We start from the raw sequence: 21,627 nt of genomic DNA, 5'->3' as shown, positions 1-21,627 counted from the left end.
AATATGAAGACAGTAGTTTAATTTTCCTATTGTCCTTTCCAAAACTGTATATATTTCTTACATCCATTAGCTCTTATAAACAGTCGTATTACATTCAAGAGTTGGTCACTTTACTGGAAAATAAAGAGTCCTCTACCTGTAATTACATGCTGCAGGAAGGGGCAAGCCGATGACCTCCCTGACTTGTAGGCACAGCAACAAGCTCTGAAGACTAAATACCTCCTATTCCCTTGGCAAACACTTCTTTGTGGGCCAAACAACAGTGAACGGACACACACAGAAAAAGGTGAGCGTTTCTTTGGATTCGTCAGATCACTTTTACACCTGCACTTCAAATCTTCTCAACTTATGCAGATAATGAAAACACTGCTTACAATTTATTCACAAAAATACTTGCTTAAACTTTATCAAGATTGTGTATATACCTGTGATTTGGGTACTCTTTCTTTCCCGTTCAAATGCACAGATTGTTTTAGATCCCTCTAAGAACAAACTGACACTATGTATTGTCTGTGCTCTACGATGCAGATGCTTGGCAGCAAAGTGTCCTAAATGCCTCTTTCCCGAGACCTTCCCTCCCTTAGATATCTAATCTGTGTGATTAATCATATGAGAGATGAAAATTAACAGGAGGGAGAGATACAAGCTTGGTGTAAGGGCACCAAAGACGAAATGATTGGCAGCACAAAGATGGCTCTGGTGGGAGGGCACACCCTTGGCCATTCAGGAGGTGCTCATGAGATGTGCATGAGTCCTGGAAGCGCCTGGCTTCCACTTAGCCTCTCAACCACATGATCCTCATGAGCAGGAAACACAGTAAAAAGGGATGCAATTGTGAAGGTTGCACACTCCGCAGATACAGCAGGAGAATGTGATTTGGGTCACCTCAGTCTCACATTGCCTTACATTCTATTAATGTTCATAACGCTGAGGACTTCAAAAGGACTTTTTTTGTGTGTTCTCTGGGTTGCATGATTCCTTGTCACAGGACTCATGAGTAATGGGAGGACCCTTTTCATGTGCAGAAGAAAAAAAATGTCTTCACAAACACGGAGTGTTGACACAAAGAGAGGCAGGGAGCCAAGGAAGAACTCATCCAGCTCAGCAGAAACCAGATTTACTTCCAAAGGAGCTGATGGCGTGCTAGGCTGTGCAGCCCTGAGTGGCATAGATGAAACGAGGTTTGTAGCTTCCGGCCGCGCACGCATTGCCTGTCTCACACCAACCTCCATTAAAACACATTGACCATTCCGCATAACAGAATATATTTTAAAAAGGGAGACTACCAACAGGGCGTTACACCTTCTGAGAACTTTTGTTAAAGTAGCAAATAATGTATCCTAATGACTCCAGGTCATTTAAAAACGTTAAAGTGAAATACGACAGTTTATGGTTAAGACAAAAGGCCATGAAATAGGTCGTGATTGTTGGTGTTATTAGACATTTGGCATATGCTTGCCCCAAACTAAACATGCTAAAGATAGAATGCATTTCTGTACAGTGGTAAGCTTGATGCAAAAGTTAGCTTTATCACTCCAGAGTAGCCTTTTGAGATCAAACCATAAAGTTTAGATATTGCATACATTTATATTCACAGGTCACATCGCATTTCATGAATTACCAGGACGTCTTTCTTGTCTACTGGAGGGACTTGGTCATTTACTGCCATCTCCACTCATGCATGGACACATGAAGGAAAGTGTCACCCACAGTTGGCTCACCACTGTCCTACTGGCAGAATTAGCACTTATGAAGCAACCACTGGGCTTCCTAGTGAATCCGGGCTGCACAATAGATCCCTTCCTCGGATTCCTGCTGGAAATGGTGCTTACGAGGATCTGCTCATTTTATGTCCTAAATAAAACAGGTTCCTGGCACTTCGCTTAAACTAACGAGACGCAACAACAAGCTTGCGATGCAATTAGCTGAAAATAAATGGAAAATAGTGCACGTTTCATCGTCGAGGTAATGTTTAGCGGCATTGGCTTTTGCTATTGACTGCCACCGCATTAGTGCTTGTAACCTGTTTAGTGCATTAGCTGTAAGCACTATTGATTGACTCAGAGCTGGTTCAATTCCGCTTTGTCCCCAAATCCTGAGTGGCTCTTCATGTTTAGTGTCAGTACGCTGCTTGAGAGAGGCTAAGTGATAAACATATTTCCAATGTAAACTATCAATAGGAAGTTTCGCATTCTAATTTACGAGTTCTTGCCGTACAGATCTACATCTCAGGCCACCATGAACTGCCTATGAATTCCGTACTGACGACACAAAAAAAACTGGATTTTCATAAAGTCATCTCCACAAAAGAACGCCTTCCAAACTCACACTGACCTTAACTCACCCCTTTTACCTAGAGCGCAATCTGAAGTGCCATCAGCGATTTAATGTTCTCTGATTGATCATCACTTTGACGATATACCCAAATAGGAGCAAGGATGTCAGATGTCGGTCTGAATTGACGATGCATCTTTTTGTTTTAGAACAATGTCATTTATAAGCCATCTGTAGCCATGTCTGGAACATGGAGGATGGTTAAAACAAACATTTACTCTAGGTTAGCAATGCTCCCAGGCAATTCCCTTTCCCCTTCCCTTTCCCTGTGATAGACTGGAAGATCTTCCTGAAGTGTCTGTGTGCTCCCAGGTGAAGTGCTGTAAATTGCTTTCCTGAGGTAGAGCCTAGCTTTTAGACTAGGAAGTCAATATGGCTCTGCCATTGAGTCACATGCAAATGAACTCTTCTGGAACAGTTTAGTTGGAAAAAAAATTATAATTAGTAGACTGGCCCGTATCCAGGATGCTAGAATCGCTTACTGCATCCACGATTTTAAAAAGAAAAAGAAAAAGAAAAGTCCAGGGAGTTGTATTGACTTCAAGGGTGGCCAAGACTTTGGTTTCATTTCCCTGATACTTTGCAGCCCTCCCAGCATGGGAGATGTGACTTGACAGCAGTACCTGGGTGCTTGCTCATTTAAAACCCACTGTGTTCGCATTTGTGCCAAACCAAGAATCCAAGAATAAGCAACAGAAAAAAAAAATCCTGAGTCTTCTCTAAATTACGGCAGATCCTTGTTTTTCTTGTTTGAGAGACGAGATAAGAACAGAGGGAGGGATGGCCACTGATAAGACAGAAGTCTGGAGGAGGAGTGCAACACCCAAGATTTGAGTTGTTATAGTAAGTTTTAAAAGATTTGTTATTACTCAAGTTGGTTATTATCCTTATCAACATGCGGGGCTCTGCGCCCTTCCAGTCATCTCCAGCTGTGGGTCGTGGGAAGGAAAACGCCGCGTCTCGGGTGCTTTGGCTTCAGAATTTTGCCTTTTTCAGAAGTCGACTTCAGGATTGATTTCTTTTCCTGTGGACTTAGTGTCAGACACGGCAACCTCCCCAAATGAATCACCATCTAGGGATCGGCAACCCCACACAGTCATGCCCTGCTTCAGAAGACACAGAGGACAGGAAACACTTTTCAAATGCAAGGGTAGCCAACCTCAACTGCCCCACACGTGGGAGACACTGTTACTCACATCCTGAGTCAGTGTCATCCCAGGTAAAGGCTGTCTGTATGTCTGGCCTGCGTTGCAACTTTAACAGTGCTCTTTTCCTCATGCCAGGGAATCTTAATATCTTTTCTGGGTTGGGGGTCGGGAAGAGACACGTGACAACTTAAGGGGGGTAGCAGGAAGATGGAGGAAAAAGTAAAAGTAACTCATTTGTTAATTTTTAAACACCCCTACCCGTGTTGCCAGTGAACTCAGGGTATTTTGAAATTCTGTAAAGAAACTGGTTGCAAGTTTCTCTTAAATAATAAAAAACCCGCACTGTGCCGTTTGTACGCAGTGGACAGCAGAGAGAGTTCAAGTAAGACCAGAGGCAACAACGTACTGAGTCTAGGAGAGAAGAGTCAACAGCTATGGGAAGGAAGCAAGAGAAATAGAGTTTTACTTAGATTTAAAAACATGTATAAAGTATATCCAATCCTTGTACTTCGAGGATTTTCTGTCTCACAAGATTTTGTTTTGGTGGCAATTGCATTTGCTGCACCATCAAGATTTTTAATGTCTAAGTTTGGAGAACTGTCTAATATCAAGAATAAAGACTCCCCAGTAACAGTGTACATACAGGGCAACATTCTCTCATTTCTGAACACAGGAAGTAAAAAAACTTTACAATCTGACTTTCCATTTATCATTCCTAATACAAAATGCGTTCGCTTGAGAGCACTGCTGTCTAAGTAAGCCACGCCGGACCAATCAAATGACATGGGTGCTATTTTTAATGCTGACTCCACATCCACAGTTTGCATAGCGTGGGAGATTATAGATACACGGCCTATAGATACTTATAAATCTCTGTTTATTTTATTAAATATTACAAGACATGCCCCGAGGAGGACAGATCAATAATGGGCCTTGTGGTTTCCTGATGGAATGCTGCAATTATTTTCCTTCATTACAACTTAAATGTAACTCAATTTTATCCATCTGTCATCTTTATGGTAGTGATAAGAAACCCCATCGAAGGCTTGTCTCTCGGCCTAGGCCGGGTATTCCTTGTTTGCATCTTGTTTTGATTTCTGTTCTTATTGAAAATTGTCCTAATTGCTTTCCTTTCTCCCTGTGACCGCTTTGAGTGCTGACCCTTTAACTTTGGCACTCCCAGACGGAGATGGAAAATTACTACCTTTAGTTTCCTTTATTTTGGGAAGCAGTTGGCTACTCTTTGAATTGGAGTACAAGTGGTATTTGAGAAACAAGGAAGCCCAATAAAAACAACCTAGGAGGCTGGCTTTTTCTGGAGCCCTGTTGTGTAATTCTTAACGCAAAGTTTCACTCTAAGTACAGAAGCCTTGCCAGGGCTAGTTTAAGTTTTAAGTCAGAGAATGAAGCAGACTTCCGTCTTGAGTATAATGCAATTTGATTGGTTGTCCCACTCCGTGGTCAGCCCACTTAGACACGAAGCAATTAAACTTGGATGGAGTTTGGTCACTCATATAGAGAGGGAAGTGAAAGATTCCCAGGAGGAATTGAGCCACAATATGCATATTTTTCTCTAAAGAAACAAACAGGTAATTTGAGTTCACCTCTCCTTAGACAAGCATTCCTTATAGCAATAGCTGTCATTTAGTATGAGCATAGGACCAAGCCGGGACTCTTTCGGGTATTGTACTTGTCCTCGTGATAGCTTTGCTGAGAGGCCAGCCCACCTGGAGAATGTAAATAATGTCCTCAAGGTCACCAGGTAGAACACAACGGGGTGCAGCCCTGAATCTCGGGCTTCCCATTCCTCTCACTAGGCCCACTGATTCCCAATGAGCGAGTTTCATAATTATCTTACTGTGCAGTACAGAGTCCTCGAGTTATGCGAAAGTCTAAGAAATAAGTTGTTTTATCTGTGTGTTGCCACAAATGAAACCGAAATTCAGGAGTTGTCTAACAAATGTGCTGTAAATCAGGCTTTTATCCAGGGGTGTCTGGTACCAAACATCATTGTTTCCCCTCAGCTGATCCACTAATCATTGTTAAGATCACCAGGATGTCACTGAGTCTATCAACCACACACCAGGACAGACCTAATGCCCAGGCAAAGCTGGCCAACGCAAAACAGACTCCATGTTTTTCAGTATGATTTTCCCCGTGGTTCTGATAAGTTTCGTCGTCTTACTGTTTTTCTTTCTTTCTCATTTTTCTTGAGGAAGAGAGAAGTGAGGGTAGAGAGCATATGTGGGTAGGGAGGTTGGGAGGAGTTGGTCGAGGGGAAAGAATATGATCAAAACAGACTGTATGTATGAAAACAACTAAACAAACAAACAAACAAACAGAAAAGAGGATCATGACGTTGGGGAAATATTTACTAAAAGCTTACTATTTCAAATGTTTATATAACAGAGAAAAACTTTGGTAATTGGACTCTAAGGAAAACAGTGCAATGAATTATCAGTATCTTACATAAAAAAAAACCCTTCTTTATCTCAATATCCACAAAAAATATTTTCTAAAATGTAATACTTCAGGTCTGCAAATTAAATACACAGCATACTTACAGAATAAGATTGCTGCTGATTTTGAGATTTTAAAAAATTCTCCTATTCAAGATGCTGGGGAGTGGAGCAGAGGCAAAGGGGATGGGGGATGGGTTGAAGAACTCTGGGAGGGTGAGACAAGAGGGGGGGACATTTGGGATGTAAGTAAATAAAATAATTTATTTTAAAAAACATTGATTTGAATTTGCAGAAATCATCTCAATGTGTTCTTAAACTTTTCTTTCTGGACTTTCGAGTTAACAAATTTCTTATGTATGATTGGTGGAGATTCTAGAAATTCGAAGTAAATGAATTTATAATCGTGTTTATCTTCAGATAGAAGGAAGAGGGCTTTTCCCCTCTAAAGTTGAGTTATTACCAAGTTTCCATTTTATGGGGGTGTTTTCTCAAAATAAAATTATTTTGCATATTAATATTCCTAATGAAATATGCACTAGCCTAGAACAACATGAATTGATAATAACTTAAGATGCTTATAAAGGTTCACTGATGAATAGGTTAAAAAAAGGTCAGGAAAGATAACTAAAATGAATTCGAAATTATTGTGGATATGCAAACAGATAGAATTCAGTTAGATATCACTGCAAATGAGTCCTGTAAGAGTCACATTCAAACTCAACAGAAAAAAAAAAACCCGTGTGCATTGTGGAAATCGAGACCACATTCTTACAGAAGGTCTACTATGACAACAGCACTGGCATTCCATGGATGCACACTTGTGGCTTGAGATAAGCTCTCTACATCTGCACTATATGTAGGGACAAGCTTTGAAGCACAATTTAGACATAGGTAAAAAGTAATAATAATAATAATAATAATAATAATAATAATAATAATAATAATATAATGTGTTCTCAGAACTACCAGGTGACCCAAAGGGGGCTTTTCCTGTTACAGATGTGAGAAGACACCCGTAAATACAGTGACTGGATACATTCATGAAATTGAGGAGAGAGAAAATAACATAACTTGGCCATCAACAAGTAAGTCGTCCTGAAACACCTGCTGGATCCCCGAATAGGGTCTTCTCGGGCATCCTCGTGCTTAATTCTGCAGTAGAAATACATTTTCTGTATGGCAAGGAGACAGAAGGGCAAAGAGCCCCTGTGATGGGGTTCCTCACTTATTATACTGAGGACTGGGCAGGAGCCTAAGTAGAAAGGTACCACCATAGCATCCTTCGACTTTTCCAAAGAACGCTCAAGTCTGTCCATACATGTATAGAGATATTAAAAGCAAAACTACCCAATGTGTTTCTAGTCACGAAACTTCATGCTAAAAATAAAGACTATATTCCATGATATTATTAGAAGGTCACCTGATATCTGGCCAGGTTGATTGGCCAAGAAAAACTGGAGTCATCTTAATACTTAGATGATCATTTTGTTCCTAACTGACTCAGTCCTGTACATCATCTTGGTCTCGCTGCCATGTAGGACAAAGCTAGGGACTGTCTGCTGATCACTGGAACTCTTTCCGAGGGCTGGGTATGTGAAAAGAAAAGTGTGTAGTCCCAGCTTCAGCAGATTTCCAGCCATTAGTAAGTGAAGAATGTAAACAGGCAAATAAAAAGAGGAGGTTTACAGGTATTTCTTTTTATGGAATTTGGCCAGAGTGAAACTTGGCTTCCCTTGCACGAAGACTGTTGGCAAGTTACATCTTGTTTGCCACAAGAATTTTTTGAGATGGGAGTGATAATGGTTTCAGGTGTGGCGTTTGGGGCATTTTTCCTTCGTGATAAAATTGGCCTGCATTTTATTGGATAGTCTTGCCCTTTTGTTCCCCCTGGAACACTAAAAAAATGGCAAAGCGGGTAAGATAAAGTTCAGAAGGTTTCGAGATTTTCTAAAAGTAAGGACGTTTGCAAGTGGGAGGCTGAAATGTACAAAATAAAACAGTGAGAAGCCTGCAAAATCAAGGCTCGTCTTAACATTTAGCGGTACAAAATGCAAGCATCAAGGGCAGACGCCCTGGACACTCTGGAGAACTTCTAACAGGCTCTTTAAACTTGTGTTGCTCAATTAGTTTGCTATCTGTGGGCAAAGCATTTTGTTCAAGACTCTATAAGTATGGCACTTGCATTTCTGAAGGCCAGGTTTCCAAAAGGCCTTCAGCGGTCTCCCATTCTTTTGTAGTATTTTCTATTGACAAAACGAGATCAGCCTGATGAAGAGTCCCATTGCACCTTACTGAGTTCACAATGTATATTAAACATGCAAGTGGGCAGTATGTCTTAGGTGGTACTGGTGTGGTGTCTGTGTTATGTGTACTATTAGAATATGGGGGTGGGGGGAGGCTTTGTCTACGCTTCACCAAAGGTTGTATTTTCTGTGCTCCATGAAAGAGAGAAATAATTTTCCACGTAAGAAGTACCCCAGGCTCACTGAGTGCTGATTTCATGTGCTCTCTTATCACGTACACACAGATGACTCTTCCTGGTTGCAGTTACCACCTTTATTTCTTAGACTGGGCTTGGGCAAGACACACATTTCCAAAGCCTAAATGTGTTTAGATAGGACTCAAAGTGGCACTATTTGTTCAGTTCGGTCCCTGCAGGTCCCTGTGTTAGGAGGCACAGCCATGCTCTACGTGTAAATCTAGGCTCAACACAAAAACTTCTAAGACCGAAATGGACCCTGCAGGTTGGTGCTCTTTCTCTGTCACAAAGGGATCAAAGGGCTGGCAGAAAAATGATTCTCTACTTAGAGATGGCAGATTCTACTTTATTTAAATAAAACCACCAATAATTTTCCTATGCTTTCCTGTGAAAAAACCTTTCTAATGATCCTCAATCTAAAACAAAAAGTGTTGGGCAGGAATCCAAATCTAAACCTAAAAAGTAAGTTTTTCTTTTAGTTATATTAGTCTGTTTGTCTGTCTGCCTGTCTGTCTCTGTGTCTGTCTGTCTCTGTGTCTGTCTGTCTCTGTGTCTGTCTGCCTGTCTGTCTGTCTGTCTGTCTCTCTCTCTCTTGTGTGTGTGTGTGTGTGTGTGTGTGTGTGTGTGTGTACATGGGTTTATTTTTTATGTGTGTTGGCACACAGAGGCCAGAGTGAGACTTGGTTATCACCCCCTGGGGACCTGCTTGTTTTTATTTATTCATTTGAGACAAGGTCTTTCTCATTGGCCTGGAGAGTGCCAACTATGCTTGGTTGGCTGACCAGTAAGCCCAAGACATTTCTCATATTAGTGCTGGGCAAGCACAGGCCGCCACACCTGTTTTTTTCCACGTGGTTTCCTGTAATGTAACTCCACCCCCTTGCTTATACAATAAACATTTCACCGACTAAGCCCCACATTAATTTAATAAGACACTGCTTTAATCATTAATCAAGATCAGTTTCTTAATTTGCTCACAAGGAATTTATAAATATTTTCAATATTTACAAATATCCATCAACCACGAATAACTGCCGTGTCTTTTTCTTAAGGATAGGAGTTTAGTCTGCTTCATACCTAACTTTAAGTGAGAAGTCTAGATGACTTACCCTATTGAAACAGTGCTCGTGGTTGGGTCCATAAAAATGCTGGAGACACCGTACGTTGTTTTTGTTGACAATCTTGTTGAAGAAGTCATTGACATATTTGATGGGGAATGCACAGACCGCTGATCGGTTCATGGGCTCAGCAGAATCTGGCTTGCTTTGTGCAAACACCCCGTAGAGAATGTCATCATACGGGCTGGCCCCTATTTGCTTAGCAAGATTGGCCCCCGGTTTACTGACATATGCGGCTTGGAGGATATTAAACACTTCTTCCCTTGTGGATCTCTTTCTTCTTTTTTCCGTCAGAATGCACTCCAGAGGCATTTCCATGTAGGAGTGCAACCCAGAGTCTACAGAACAGAACCTGATTATTCTTGTATGGAAAGTCTGAGCATCTAGGGTTTCCTTCTGGACAGTCAGAAAGTAGATAAAATGGTTGCTTTCGAAGGCATGTATGTACTTGATGGGGTAGGAATCTCGGAATTCTGGCAGGACATCAATGTAGGACTGGTCTGTCAAAAACTTAAAACCGTCCTGGGTTTCCTTCAGCCGCCTCACCGATATTGAATGCAATGAATAATCGGGAGGGTAGGAAGAGTTTATCGTATTCCCCACGAAGAAATTGATGAACCGGTCCTTTTCAGACAGGAGGACTTTGGCTCCCAGGGCACTCACTACACAGTCGGGACACTGGCCTGACTCTTCCTCCGCAAGTGGGGAGAACATGCAGTGAACCTCGGACTGAATGTCGGCAGCATTGTCAGGAGGAAGGACATGCCTTTGGCAGGTCCCTCTGTTGACGCTGCCACAGCTGATGAGCTGGTCGTCATAGTAAGTGTCAACAAGCAGCGCCATGTTGACGTTGTCTTTCCAAACACCTCCTGACACATTGGCTTTGCTGCTGCAGTCCTGACAAGGAAAACAATCTGGGTGTTCCACCACGGGCCCGGTCTTGAACTCAGATACCTTCTGAAGGTCTTTGTCATTTAAAACATAAATGTAGTTTGTGGCTCCGAGATAAATATGGTGCCCATGGAGGACGACATTGTGAATGGGGGTTTCTGCGGTGAAGTTGGGAAGCTGGTACTTCATGTTCACGTTCATCTCAGACTTCACTAGGGCCTCCTTGCACTCCCCATGGCTCCTCTGCGCCAAGGTCAGCAGCAGCAGCAGAATGCCAGGTGCCAGCGCGGTGGGAGCCTTCATTGTGAGGAGCCGATCTGCCAAGACACATTCAGGCAGGAGCCTTTTAGTCATCATTAGGAACAAAGAGAAAAATGGAAGCATGACTCCAGCTTCTCGATCAGAAATAACATCCCCTAACTGGGATCTTTTACATAGACTGAGAAGAAAAACTCCTAGCTAGCCTCACATAAAGATGCATTGTAGGGCTGGACATGAATCCACACAGTTTAATTTTAGAAGTCAAGCCATGAACGAGTAATTTTCAAGGACCATTATGTGATGCAAACAATGTTCTGTGTTGAGGCCATGCCGCAGCTCAGAAAGAGACGTAGCACATTCTGTCTTAACCCCTTGCCGGTTGCTTAATGTGGTTTCATATCTGTGGCTAATGACTAGGTTGATACTTAAACTTTCTTGGTTAGCCAAGTAAAGGAACTGTGGCTAAGATTCATTTATTCTGGAGATCACAGCAGGCATTGTTTCCTTGGGAGCATGTAGAATTACTAGGCTAAATTTAGCTTCCTTTTGGAAGAAAACAATCATAAATCCTAGAAGCTAGCGATCACGTGCTGTTTATAGGACGTGTGTGTGTGTGTGTGTGTGTGTGTGTGTGTGTGTGTGTGTGTGTGTGTGCGCGCGCGCGCGCGCGCGTGCGCACAGCCAAAGGTATGGTTATAATTCGGCTCTACTTAACCTATTGTTTCAGACAGACAAATGCTTAATGCAAGATCGCCAGGACTTCAAAACAAACAGCAGAATGAAATGTGTAGAAGTAAAATGTAATCTTTGGAACCGAAGTTTTAGAGAGCATTTCTCAGGGAAAAACAACACATTGTTCATTATCAAGTCAGAAAGCTCTTTAGTAAAAAGAACATTACTTCAGTATTCCGTGGTATGCAATTGGACCAGTTTTTCTCCCAGGAACCATGACTGGTTTGTTCTTCCGTTTTAAAAAGGGGTGCAGGTGAAAAACATGTGACTTCTACTGATAATAGGTATGGGCAGGGGTTGGGTATTGTTTTGCAAAAGGGAGGCTTTAGAGTGCAAGCTGGTTACCTAACACTGTGTTTTCAGGCAGGGCTGAGGAACGCTTCAAACCATATCTGGCTTTGCACTGATTGTGAAGACCACTCACTTTGGACCTACGGAACCACAGCAAAGTCACCAGGTCACTAATGTGCACTCTGTGCTTACACTATGGAAAATGGAAAACATGGCTCTTGCCTTTCAGTGAACCTAAAAATCGTTTACTATGTAACACGCATAGACTGATGACTATACTACCCGGCATGACGACACCCCATGTAGGACAAACCCCAAACTACAAGCATCGAGAGAGGGGGAGATGGTCCCTGAATGGGACTATGGTCTGAGAAACAGGTACACATTCATCATGTTGTGGGGTTCCGAAGAGGGAGGGCAACATCTGTCTGACTCAGTACTGTATTCCAATAGCTAGGTACAGAGGGGCCTGGAACACAGCCTAGCATTAGAGAATATACACCGAATCTCTCTGTAAATAAAAGATAAGCAGTAGGTTCAAAACCAGGAACCTTAGTCCGTACTTACTGACTTGGGTTCTACTGCATTTCTAAGCTGGGAACTTTAAAGAAATGGTTGGCCAGCAAGTACAGTGGCCTGGAGTGAAGTAAAACAGAGCCAGAAGCACTAAGATAAGAAAGTGACAGTGAGTCATGGTTCAGTAGCACTGGGCACCTGCTTAGACAATATAAAAGGAAGGTAAAGATGACCGGGAGTCACCGGGGCAGAAGTAGACTGAGCTACAAAAGCAGGGCAGGCGGACAGTAGGAAGAGTTTAAGCATGCTAGGCAGGCATGGGTCTACCACAGGAATGATTAGGAGGGTTCACCTTATTTATCAGGAATCAGGTGCCTGGAATCCCTGGGGAATGAACTTTCTGAGCAGATGGAACATCTATGACAAGGAACTGAGGTGAATAATGAAAGGCTTCTGAGGAAAGCTGCCATTATGGATGAGAGACGTGACTGGTCCAGGCGAGACACAGCTGCTTTGAGGGATACAGTAGCAAGTGGAATCAGGATGGGACACAAATTCAAGACTCAGTGTGCTTGGTATTTCCAAGACAGAAATAAACTGCAAAGAAGAGATAACTAAAACCTAGGTTGGTATGCTTGTCACAGACTAGATGAAAAAAGGAGATGGCCAATGAATTAAATCTGGGTGAACACCTACATTAAAAGAACTAATGGAAGAGTCAAGGAGGCTCAGGTCATCGAGACATCAAGAGTCAGCGTTGTTTCAGTGTTATAGAAGCCAGGCCAGGGTCTCAAGAGGCACCTAGCCCATACAGGAAAGAACTATGTTGACCTTTAAAGAGTGGTTTCAATAAATTTAATAGTAGCTTTCAAAAGACTGTTAAGGCACAAGGGAATGTGTGTATTGTGTAAGTAGAATGCTCACCCAAGGAAGAAGAAGCAGAAGGCAACAGCAGTTGTTTGTATTTCATTGTTAAACTGTAGGAAAGACGTACGCTTATTTGCAAGACGTTCCCTTCTTTTACTAACACTGCTTTGGTACCAACAAAAACACGGTGCTCTTCTCAGGAAAGTTCTGTAGTCTACCATAGTCTCTTGGTAGGGGCAACGAGTTAACAGACAGCTGTGTGAGTTGGGAGGAAACCCAGGAGGTTAGAACTCATTCCTCAAGGAGGAGAGCGAATGAGGTGTCCTCACAGACAGAGGAGCAGAGCAGAGAACCAGTGGAGAGCACGTGACATGGCAGGATGGTGGCAAGCAGTGGAGTCTGAGAAGTGGGGTGACAGGCACAAGTGAGAGGTGAAGCTGATGATGCAATATTCCAAACAATTATTTCCAAGATTCCAGAAACATACGAGAGGTCACGGGGTCCATGTGGAGGTTCATGTAGAGCCAGAGAGGAGAGGTCACATGGGTGTACAGGAGCAGTGAGGACTCAGAACATAGTAACTCCATGTTCTACAAGTAAATCAGAGTACACAAACACGTGTTTCACGTAATGGATATAAAGGAGGGACTAAGGATTTCAGCTGGAGGAAGAGGTTCAAAAATAACCAGAGCAGAGCATGTAAACTGAGATCAGCAAGAAATGAAAAAGAACAGTGGTAAGCTGTCTTCCTTCAAGGTAAGATACAATCCACGTGCCGTGGCCACCATTTCACATGCATGAAAGGGAAGAACCCTAGCGTAGACAGTTGAGGACACAGTGGTCTTTAGGGTCATTGTGAAGGTACCTGGCTGAGGATATAGGCTTTGAGGGGATGCATACCAAAGCCAGTAAAACCACAGTTCTGCCAGAGAGCAAAGGAAAGCTTCAATAAGATAAATTACCGGAAGAGGTATAAGCCATATAATAATAAAACCAACAAAAATGTGCATTGTGTGCTTACCACATGCCAGGCGTTCTGCTAAACCGTCAGATTTCTCTCCACCAACATCCTGTGAAGAAGGAAATATGATTACTGTCCTCTTCTGGATGAGCATGTTTGACAGAAGTCACGCAGGGTGAACCAAGACTGGATCCCATGCCTAACAGTTGTCCCCACTCAGACGCTTCATTAACACCGAGAGATCACAGCCTGCACAGAAGTTTCTCCATCAGAGCTCTGAGCCCAGACCCTCCCTGTCTAGCTTTGTGATTTAACATCCACCCACCTCTCAGCCCACAGTTCAATATTCTCATGTGACTGTTTTTAAATATAAAAAAGACAGGATATTTGAAGTTACAGGACCATCTTAGAGTATATATGACAAGTGGAATTGAACTTGCTACTTTAACATGTAGTTCTCATTGCTCTGAAATATACTAGAATATTTTTTTAGTGCCGGTGAGGGAAACGAGAAGGAATAAAAAGTAGGGGTTGGAGACAAACTGTCCTATCAGTCCAGGGTACATTTTATGAAAAATTGTTATTTTCTTAACATGACTCATGTTGGTATATCTTCCAAGAATGAGATACTCTTCCTATATTTTCTCCAAAATATTGAAGGAAATAAATGAATGCTTATTTCCAAAAGGAAGGCCAAACAATTTCATAACTCATTTGCATCTAAGTTGACCCATTAATGCGGTATTGAATGTGCATGGCTTTTAGGTTTCTCTTGTGAAAGAAGCTTCAAACAATTACCTTTACTTTATTTTTACAATCTGAAGAGTTACACGTTTTCAAAATAAGAATCGTGTTCTACGGTTTATAGTATGTCATGCACAGTGGTAATGCCTAATGAGCTAGAATTCAGCAAGTGTAGGCATGATGTTTTGTTATCTCATTGGAGGGGATGGCAAATCAAGAGCAAGCTAGCAGGGAAGAAAGATGCATTTAACCACTTAATCCATGTCAGTTTCCGGAACATTCCAGTTAATTAGGACTTGTCCCTGTTTACAGTGGTGTGTGTTAGTGAGAGCAGAGTGCCAAGAGCAGACTCTGGTGCCTACTGCACAGACACATACTCTGGTCAGGTGAATTTTGGGACCCACCTTGTTTCTGAGGGCAGCTCTATAAATTCTTTGAGTACATGGTAGGTCAGAGAGTATCCTCTATTATCACCGTTTGTTCCTAGCTTCAGGAAACATGGAAAGGTATGTATAATGTTTTGGACATGAAGAAGAGGACTAAAGAGTCCTCTTAAAGGTGATTAAGTTACTTTTCCAACGGTGAGTGAGAACACAGAGCGGTAGGAAACAGAGACAATCACACAGCAGTTTAAACTCAAGGTGAGGGTTAGGGATTTAGCTCAGCGGTAGAACGCTTGCCTAGTAAACTCAAGGTGAGACGTTCAAAGAAAGGAAATGCAGCCAGGCTGTAAAGAGTTAAGTGGACTCAGTCATCAATCACAGTGCTTTCCGCACAATGCATTCATGATCTGGAGAAGCAGAACCTGGCTTCAGTTGTGTCAGTGAAGCTAAGTTGTATGACCCAAAGCAAGTCACTTAACTTCTTGGCCTTCAGCATCTGTCTAGCTTGCAGAGTGAGTTTTGAACCTTTGAACTGGTAGCATGCTTAAGTCCCCTGGTCCTGGCTCAGTTACACTTATTTTTGTGAGTTTCTTCCTAACAACCAAAAGTCAGCATGGTGGGAGTGTTATTTCATAGGAATTGGCAAATATTGCACATTAGAGCTTTGTCCTCCCACCCGGGCATGGTTATGAAATGTTTACTGGCATTCCTGAAATGAACCAAGATACTCCAAAGTTATGTTCCAACTGTAACAGTTCTGATCTCTGGGACTGCTTTTCTACAATTACCTGTCACTCCAATGCCATCAGCCTGAATATCTGAGAATCAGGTTTACCTCATGACTACAACATTCTCCCCTAGCTCTATGCCAGACCGGGTTATGCCAGACATTTTAATGTTTAGGATGGTGGTGACTTCAGAAATATTTTCACTTCCACATATTTCTGTCTTGATCCACTGAATCCTGTGATGTGTCTGAATGAGCCTTTGAACACAGAATGTCTTTCTCACCTTTCTTTTTTTCTTTTTGAAACAGTGCTAGCCATTTAACTGATTTTTTTTTTTTTTGGCTAAATGGAACATATAAAGATGATTCAAATGGACTGACTAATTCATTCCCTTGAAATGTGCACACAGCAGATGAAACCGAATCACCTATAAAACATTTCCTTGTTTCTCTGTAGTTGGTAGCAAGAATACGCTCACCGCACAAACATTTCCCTGGAATGAACACCTCCCTTGCCCTCCTGGTCATTAAGCATGTGGCATTTAGGAGTCTCTTCATGAAAGACAGCCTGTTAACTATGAATTTGGGCTCAGCCCAACCTTCCGACCCAGCCACTCAACTCTTCTCTACTAACCTGTCTCTTTCTAGTTTTCTCAGCAAAGTGTCTCGCTTTGGTCACAGTATTCCTCCCAAATCTAGCTGTACTGAGCAGCATCTGCGCCCGCCAACAATTCTATCAGCAGCAAAAGCATAGTGTTGTAGTTAAGGATTGATTCCTCAGGGGAAATTCCAGCAGGTGTTGTGGGACATTTTTTAAAAGGGGGAGGGGCACTGTAAACTTTGACACAATTAACTTTGCTTTAGGGGCTGATTTTTCTCAGAAGTCACATGATGCATCACTCTGTTGAAAACACCTTCTAGTTTACGAGATACCCTCAGTTATATAATTTTTCCTAATCACAGTCATAGGGCAAATATTCTGATTTTTTTTTAGATGGTGTGCGCACAAAGAGAATGAAATGTTAGCTAAATGTTCACACAGAATCAAGGTCCCCTCAGCATTTCTAAGTTTTTAAAAGTACACGACGCTTGCTTGAACTGTTCTTAACTAGTCGCAATTCTAGGGAAGAGGTTGTATTCATAGTCCTTAAGTGAACACTTGTTTATATCTGCTCAGCTCCTCTTGTTTCCTCCCCTGGCAGCTCTTTTGAAAACCCTCCCTACCCCCTCTACTGAGACTGCCTATCCATCCTGATGCTCACTTCTCACTGCAGGGAGAGGATGCTCACCAGACTGGCTTTCCAATGAGCTCTCGTCTTCCGAGCCAGTACTCAGTCAGGGTGAACACATGACCAAAGCAAGGACAACCATATGGATGCTGGCAGAGAATCACTCACGTTCATTGATTCCAAACCTACAGATGATACCAGCTTGGAGCCTCTGAGGGATGTCTCTGCTACTGTGTGGGGAGAGCCAGCCTGAGCGTGAAGCTGATGCTGCAGGCAGAAGAGTGTAACCGTGGAGAGGTGGAGGTTCTCACTAACAGTTGGCCCTCTCTATCCCGCCATGTTTAAAGCTTACAGGAACCAGTAAAATTGTTTCTTTTGTTCTTCCTTTTCGGTCAGCACTTTCATAGTGATTCCATTGCAAGTCACAAGCAAACAATAGCCAGTGAAAAATACTTATGGACTTGTGAATTCATGCACAAGGTCAAATGCACCAAAGCAACCTTGCATGAAACACTCAGAGAGGATCAGACACATTATGGCTGTAGGCTACTTAAAATATTGAGATAAGTGGAACAAAATGATTTCTCAGTGGCTTTGAACAATTACTCGTAAATATCTCATTTGGCATCCTGGAAACACATTCATCAGGTGAGATTTTAAGGTGGTACACTTTTATTTTTTTCCTACTATGCATCCCTGAAGTAGAATATGTACGTAGCATGAGCTCAAGATGAAGATCACGTGTCTAAGTAATGAGCTAACATATAAAACTGTGAAAGATTTCAACACGCTTAATGATATAGAGAGCATTTGTTATTCTGGAAGTTAAACCATGAGAACAGTCACTGCTCCATCTAAGAGGGCTTGCAAGAACGACATCTTCAAGAACATTCCTAACCGGCTGTAAATGGATATTCTTTCCATTAGCTTTAAAAGCAGGATAAAAGCACCGAGATAGCTCGTAGGTAAAGGGCTCGCCATGCATGTGGGAGGGCCTTAGGAGATGCCTAGAACTCTCATAAAGTGATGAAGTAACACGCATGTCTGTAATTACCAGAGACCCTGCTGCAAGACAGGAAGTGACGCCAGCTAGCTGGGCATACACAGTGAGTGGTAAACAAAGAGAGACCTGATCTTAAAGAAGATACGTGATTAGGACCAACTCCAAAGTTGACATCCCACCTCCACCCAATTATTGTGCATGTGTCAACTCCACCAGACAAGAAAACATAGGATCATAATAATAAAGTTATAGCAACATGATTCTAATGAATAGAAATAAGTAGCACTGGGGGGGTGGGGAACTTGGGGAACCTCTAGAAAGTTCTAGAGGCCAGAGATGTGAGAGGCTCCCAGGACCCAATAGGGATGACATTAGCCAAAATACCCAATGGCAGGGAGATAGAACAGGAAGAGACCACCTCTAGTAGATAGACAATGCCCCCAGTAGAAGGACGGGGACACTCACCCATCTAAAAACTTTTAACTGAGAATTATCCCTGTCTAAAAGAAATGCAGGGACAAAATGGAGCAGAGGCTGAAGGAAAGGCGGTTCAGAGACTGCCCCACCATGCTGTCCATTCCATCCACAGACCCCAAACCCAGACACTATTGCTGATGCCAAGAAGTGATTGCTGATATTGCTGATAGAAGCCTGGAATGGCTGTCCTCTGAGAGGTTCTGCCAGGACCTGACTGAAACAGATACTCACAGCGCACCGGACTGTTGGACTGAGCCTGGGAACCCCAATGGAAGAGTTAGGGAAAGGGCTGAATGAACTGAAGGGAATTGCAACCTTATTGAAGAACAGCAATTAAGGGGACCCCTCAGAGTTCCCAGGGACTAAACCATCACATCAACCAAAGAGTATACATGAGTGGGTCCATGGCTCCCACTACATCTGTAGCATAGGACTGACTGCCTCATCTGGCATCATTGGAGGGGAGTGCTTGGTCCTGTGGAGGTTCGATGCCGCAGAGAAGGAAGATGCTAGAAGGATGAGGGAGGAATGGGTGCCTGGGTCGGGGAGCATCCTCTTAGACACAAAACGGAGGGGCTAGGGTAGGGAAGCTTATGGAGGGAAAGGGGGATACAATTCGAAATGCAAACAAATAAAAATGATTAACAAATTAAAAAAGAGGAAAAAAAAGAAGAAATTTCTAATGACATTTCAAATGCTGGTTTTGTAACCAGGCACAGTGCACGACGTTGCGCAATACCAAATAGATATTTCTAAGCATCCAAGACAGGACGCTCAGTTGTCTAGATACTGAGAAGTTCTGTTGATTCAAAGACAGCAGGACAAACTCCATACCTTACATCTGCAGCATGGGACTACCGAGCAAACAATTTTTTACAACTATTTTTTTCTGGACTTTTTTTCTATGCCTCTAGATTAACCATTGTGTATAGTAATAAAGAAAATGTCCTTATCAAAATCCTTTCCAGTGCAGTTTAACCCTTTAAGTATGACCACACAGAAGGACAGGGGAATGACATGGACCTTTCCCCTGTCCCTTTAACCCGCCATTGGAAATCACTGTCGCGAGACCATTTTGGGATTACTCCATGCCTAACCCTTTCTCTCCTTTCTCCCTTCTCCTTTCCTTTTCTTTTACTGTTTCCATTTCACCTCCTTCCCTTCCCTCACTAGAGATTGATCCAAGGCCTTAAGAATACTAAGTAATTGATCTACCAGAGACCTACATCCCAAGCCCCAAGATACTCTCACAGCAGAGATTTCCAATGGCGGGTTAAAGGGACAGAAAGAAGCTTCCAGATTTTCCAGCCCCTCCAGCTGCTCTTTTGGTATGATCATAGGCATATAATTCAAAATGACATTGTGGAAAAGAGGTAGGGTGTGGAGGGGAGAGAGTGAAAGGAACTTAGGTGGTAGACGGATATGGATCTACTCTACCCCTCAGGTAGTCTGGCCTGAGGGCCAGTTTCTTTGGTTTCCACTTGTGGATTGGCCATGAGGGTCTTGAATAGGTTATGGGCTACACTGGCAGTCACTGAAGCAGCACACACTGACACCTAATACATGTACCGCCCCTGCGTATTATCCCAGAGTTGTGCCTCTGCCAGTTCAGCCAGCTCTCAGTAGAAATGAGGAAGTTGGCCAGCGCTCTGGGGAGACCACTCTGCACACCTGCCCAGTGCTTCATTCCTTCCTTCTCTCTACAATTTAAACAGACTATTTGTTATTTCCCCATCCTTGACCATCCTGCGGTTTTCCTCTAACTCAGTTTCAAGTTCTTGAAGTCCTTCAAATTCTTCCAAGACAGAGGCTACAGTAAGAGCCAAGCAGGAACTATTAGTTTAAAGAGTAAGCCCATATCCCCGCAGAGATTTAGGAAGTGAAGATGTAGGAGACCCAGTTACATTTGAATCTCAAATACTGGATTTGTTTTCAGTGTAAATATGTCCCATGGATGTATTTAAATCGCAATTCTAGCGGTAAACACGTAGAGAAAAATAAAGGAGGGACCAGCTTTTGAAACCAACATAACTTGGAACAAAAAGACTTGGGTAGGTTCTATTTATCTTGGGAGTAGAACAATTTTCTGTCTTCTGTTTGCCTGCTTTCTTGTTTTCCTTCTTTATTAATTAATTTATTATTTGTATCGGAATTTGAACCAAATGCCTTGTACATGTGAGGCAAGTGTTCTCCAATGTAGCTACAGCCCCAGCCCTTTATCTGTTTCCAGACGATCTTGCTGTATTGTCTGTGTTGTCTTCGAACATTCTCTGTGGTCCAGGCAGACCTTAAACTTGAACTCTCTCTAGTTCAGCTCTCTCCATAACTAGGAGACACATACCACCAGGCCTGACTCATTCTTTTTTTTTTAATTTTTTATTAGATATATTTCTTTACTTCATTTCAAATGTTATTCCTCTTCCCAGTTTCCTGTCCATAAGTCCCCATCCCTCCCTCTCCCCCTCCCCCATACCGGTATTCCCCCCATACATTCCCATTACTGCCCCCCTCCATATTCCCCTGCACTGGGGGTCCAACCTTGGCAGGACCAAGGGCTTCCCCTTCCACTGGTGCCCCAACAAGGCTATTCTCTGCTGCATATGCCTGACTCATTCTTTTAAGTTTGTTTCCCTAATACGTATATATCTGCAAACTGTGCACAATTTCCTATTGCTATTTTGTGTTTGCTCCTATTATATATCTAAAACACATTTTAAATATGGTCAGTAGGGTAACTGAGCTCATGAATTAATTTAAAATATTATATGAAGGTATAACTGTCGAAGGGTATAAACTTTCTTTTAAAGAGATGAGTCATAACAAAGATAGCAACTTGTATATTACATAGAAAATTTCATAGAAAAATCTGTATATTTCTTACATTCTGATATAGATCGCTCTGGAAGTGATTGAGTTAAAATTGGCACCAAACTAATACACAAATGCTATAATGAATGGGACTAGAGCCCCATATAATGAAGGGGTTTAGCATCACCCCTCCCTG

At 42.4% G+C, this 21,627-nt stretch overlaps 1 protein-coding gene across 2 annotated transcripts in view; it reads right to left on the bottom strand.

Moving 5' to 3' along the window:
• Met (MET proto-oncogene, receptor tyrosine kinase) overlaps positions 1–21,627 on the bottom strand; it is a 107,424-nt gene that overhangs the window by 68,187 nt on the left and 17,610 nt on the right. For both annotated transcript variants that reach the window (NM_031517.3, NM_001433463.1), the window contains 2 exon segments: positions 9,533–10,749; positions 14,121–14,169. In NM_031517.3, coding sequence (NP_113705.2) covers positions 9,533–10,735 — 1,203 coding nt within the window. In that variant the 5' untranslated portion in view covers positions 10,736–10,749; positions 14,121–14,169.

The sequence above is a fragment of the Rattus norvegicus genome, chromosome 4, assembly GCF_021556685.1.
Source record: "Rattus norvegicus strain SHRSP/BbbUtx chromosome 4, alternate assembly SHRSP_T2T, whole genome shotgun sequence".
NCBI classification, from domain to species: domain Eukaryota; kingdom Metazoa; phylum Chordata; class Mammalia; order Rodentia; family Muridae; genus Rattus; species Rattus norvegicus.
This window is presented reverse-complemented; position numbering and strand designations above follow the sequence as displayed.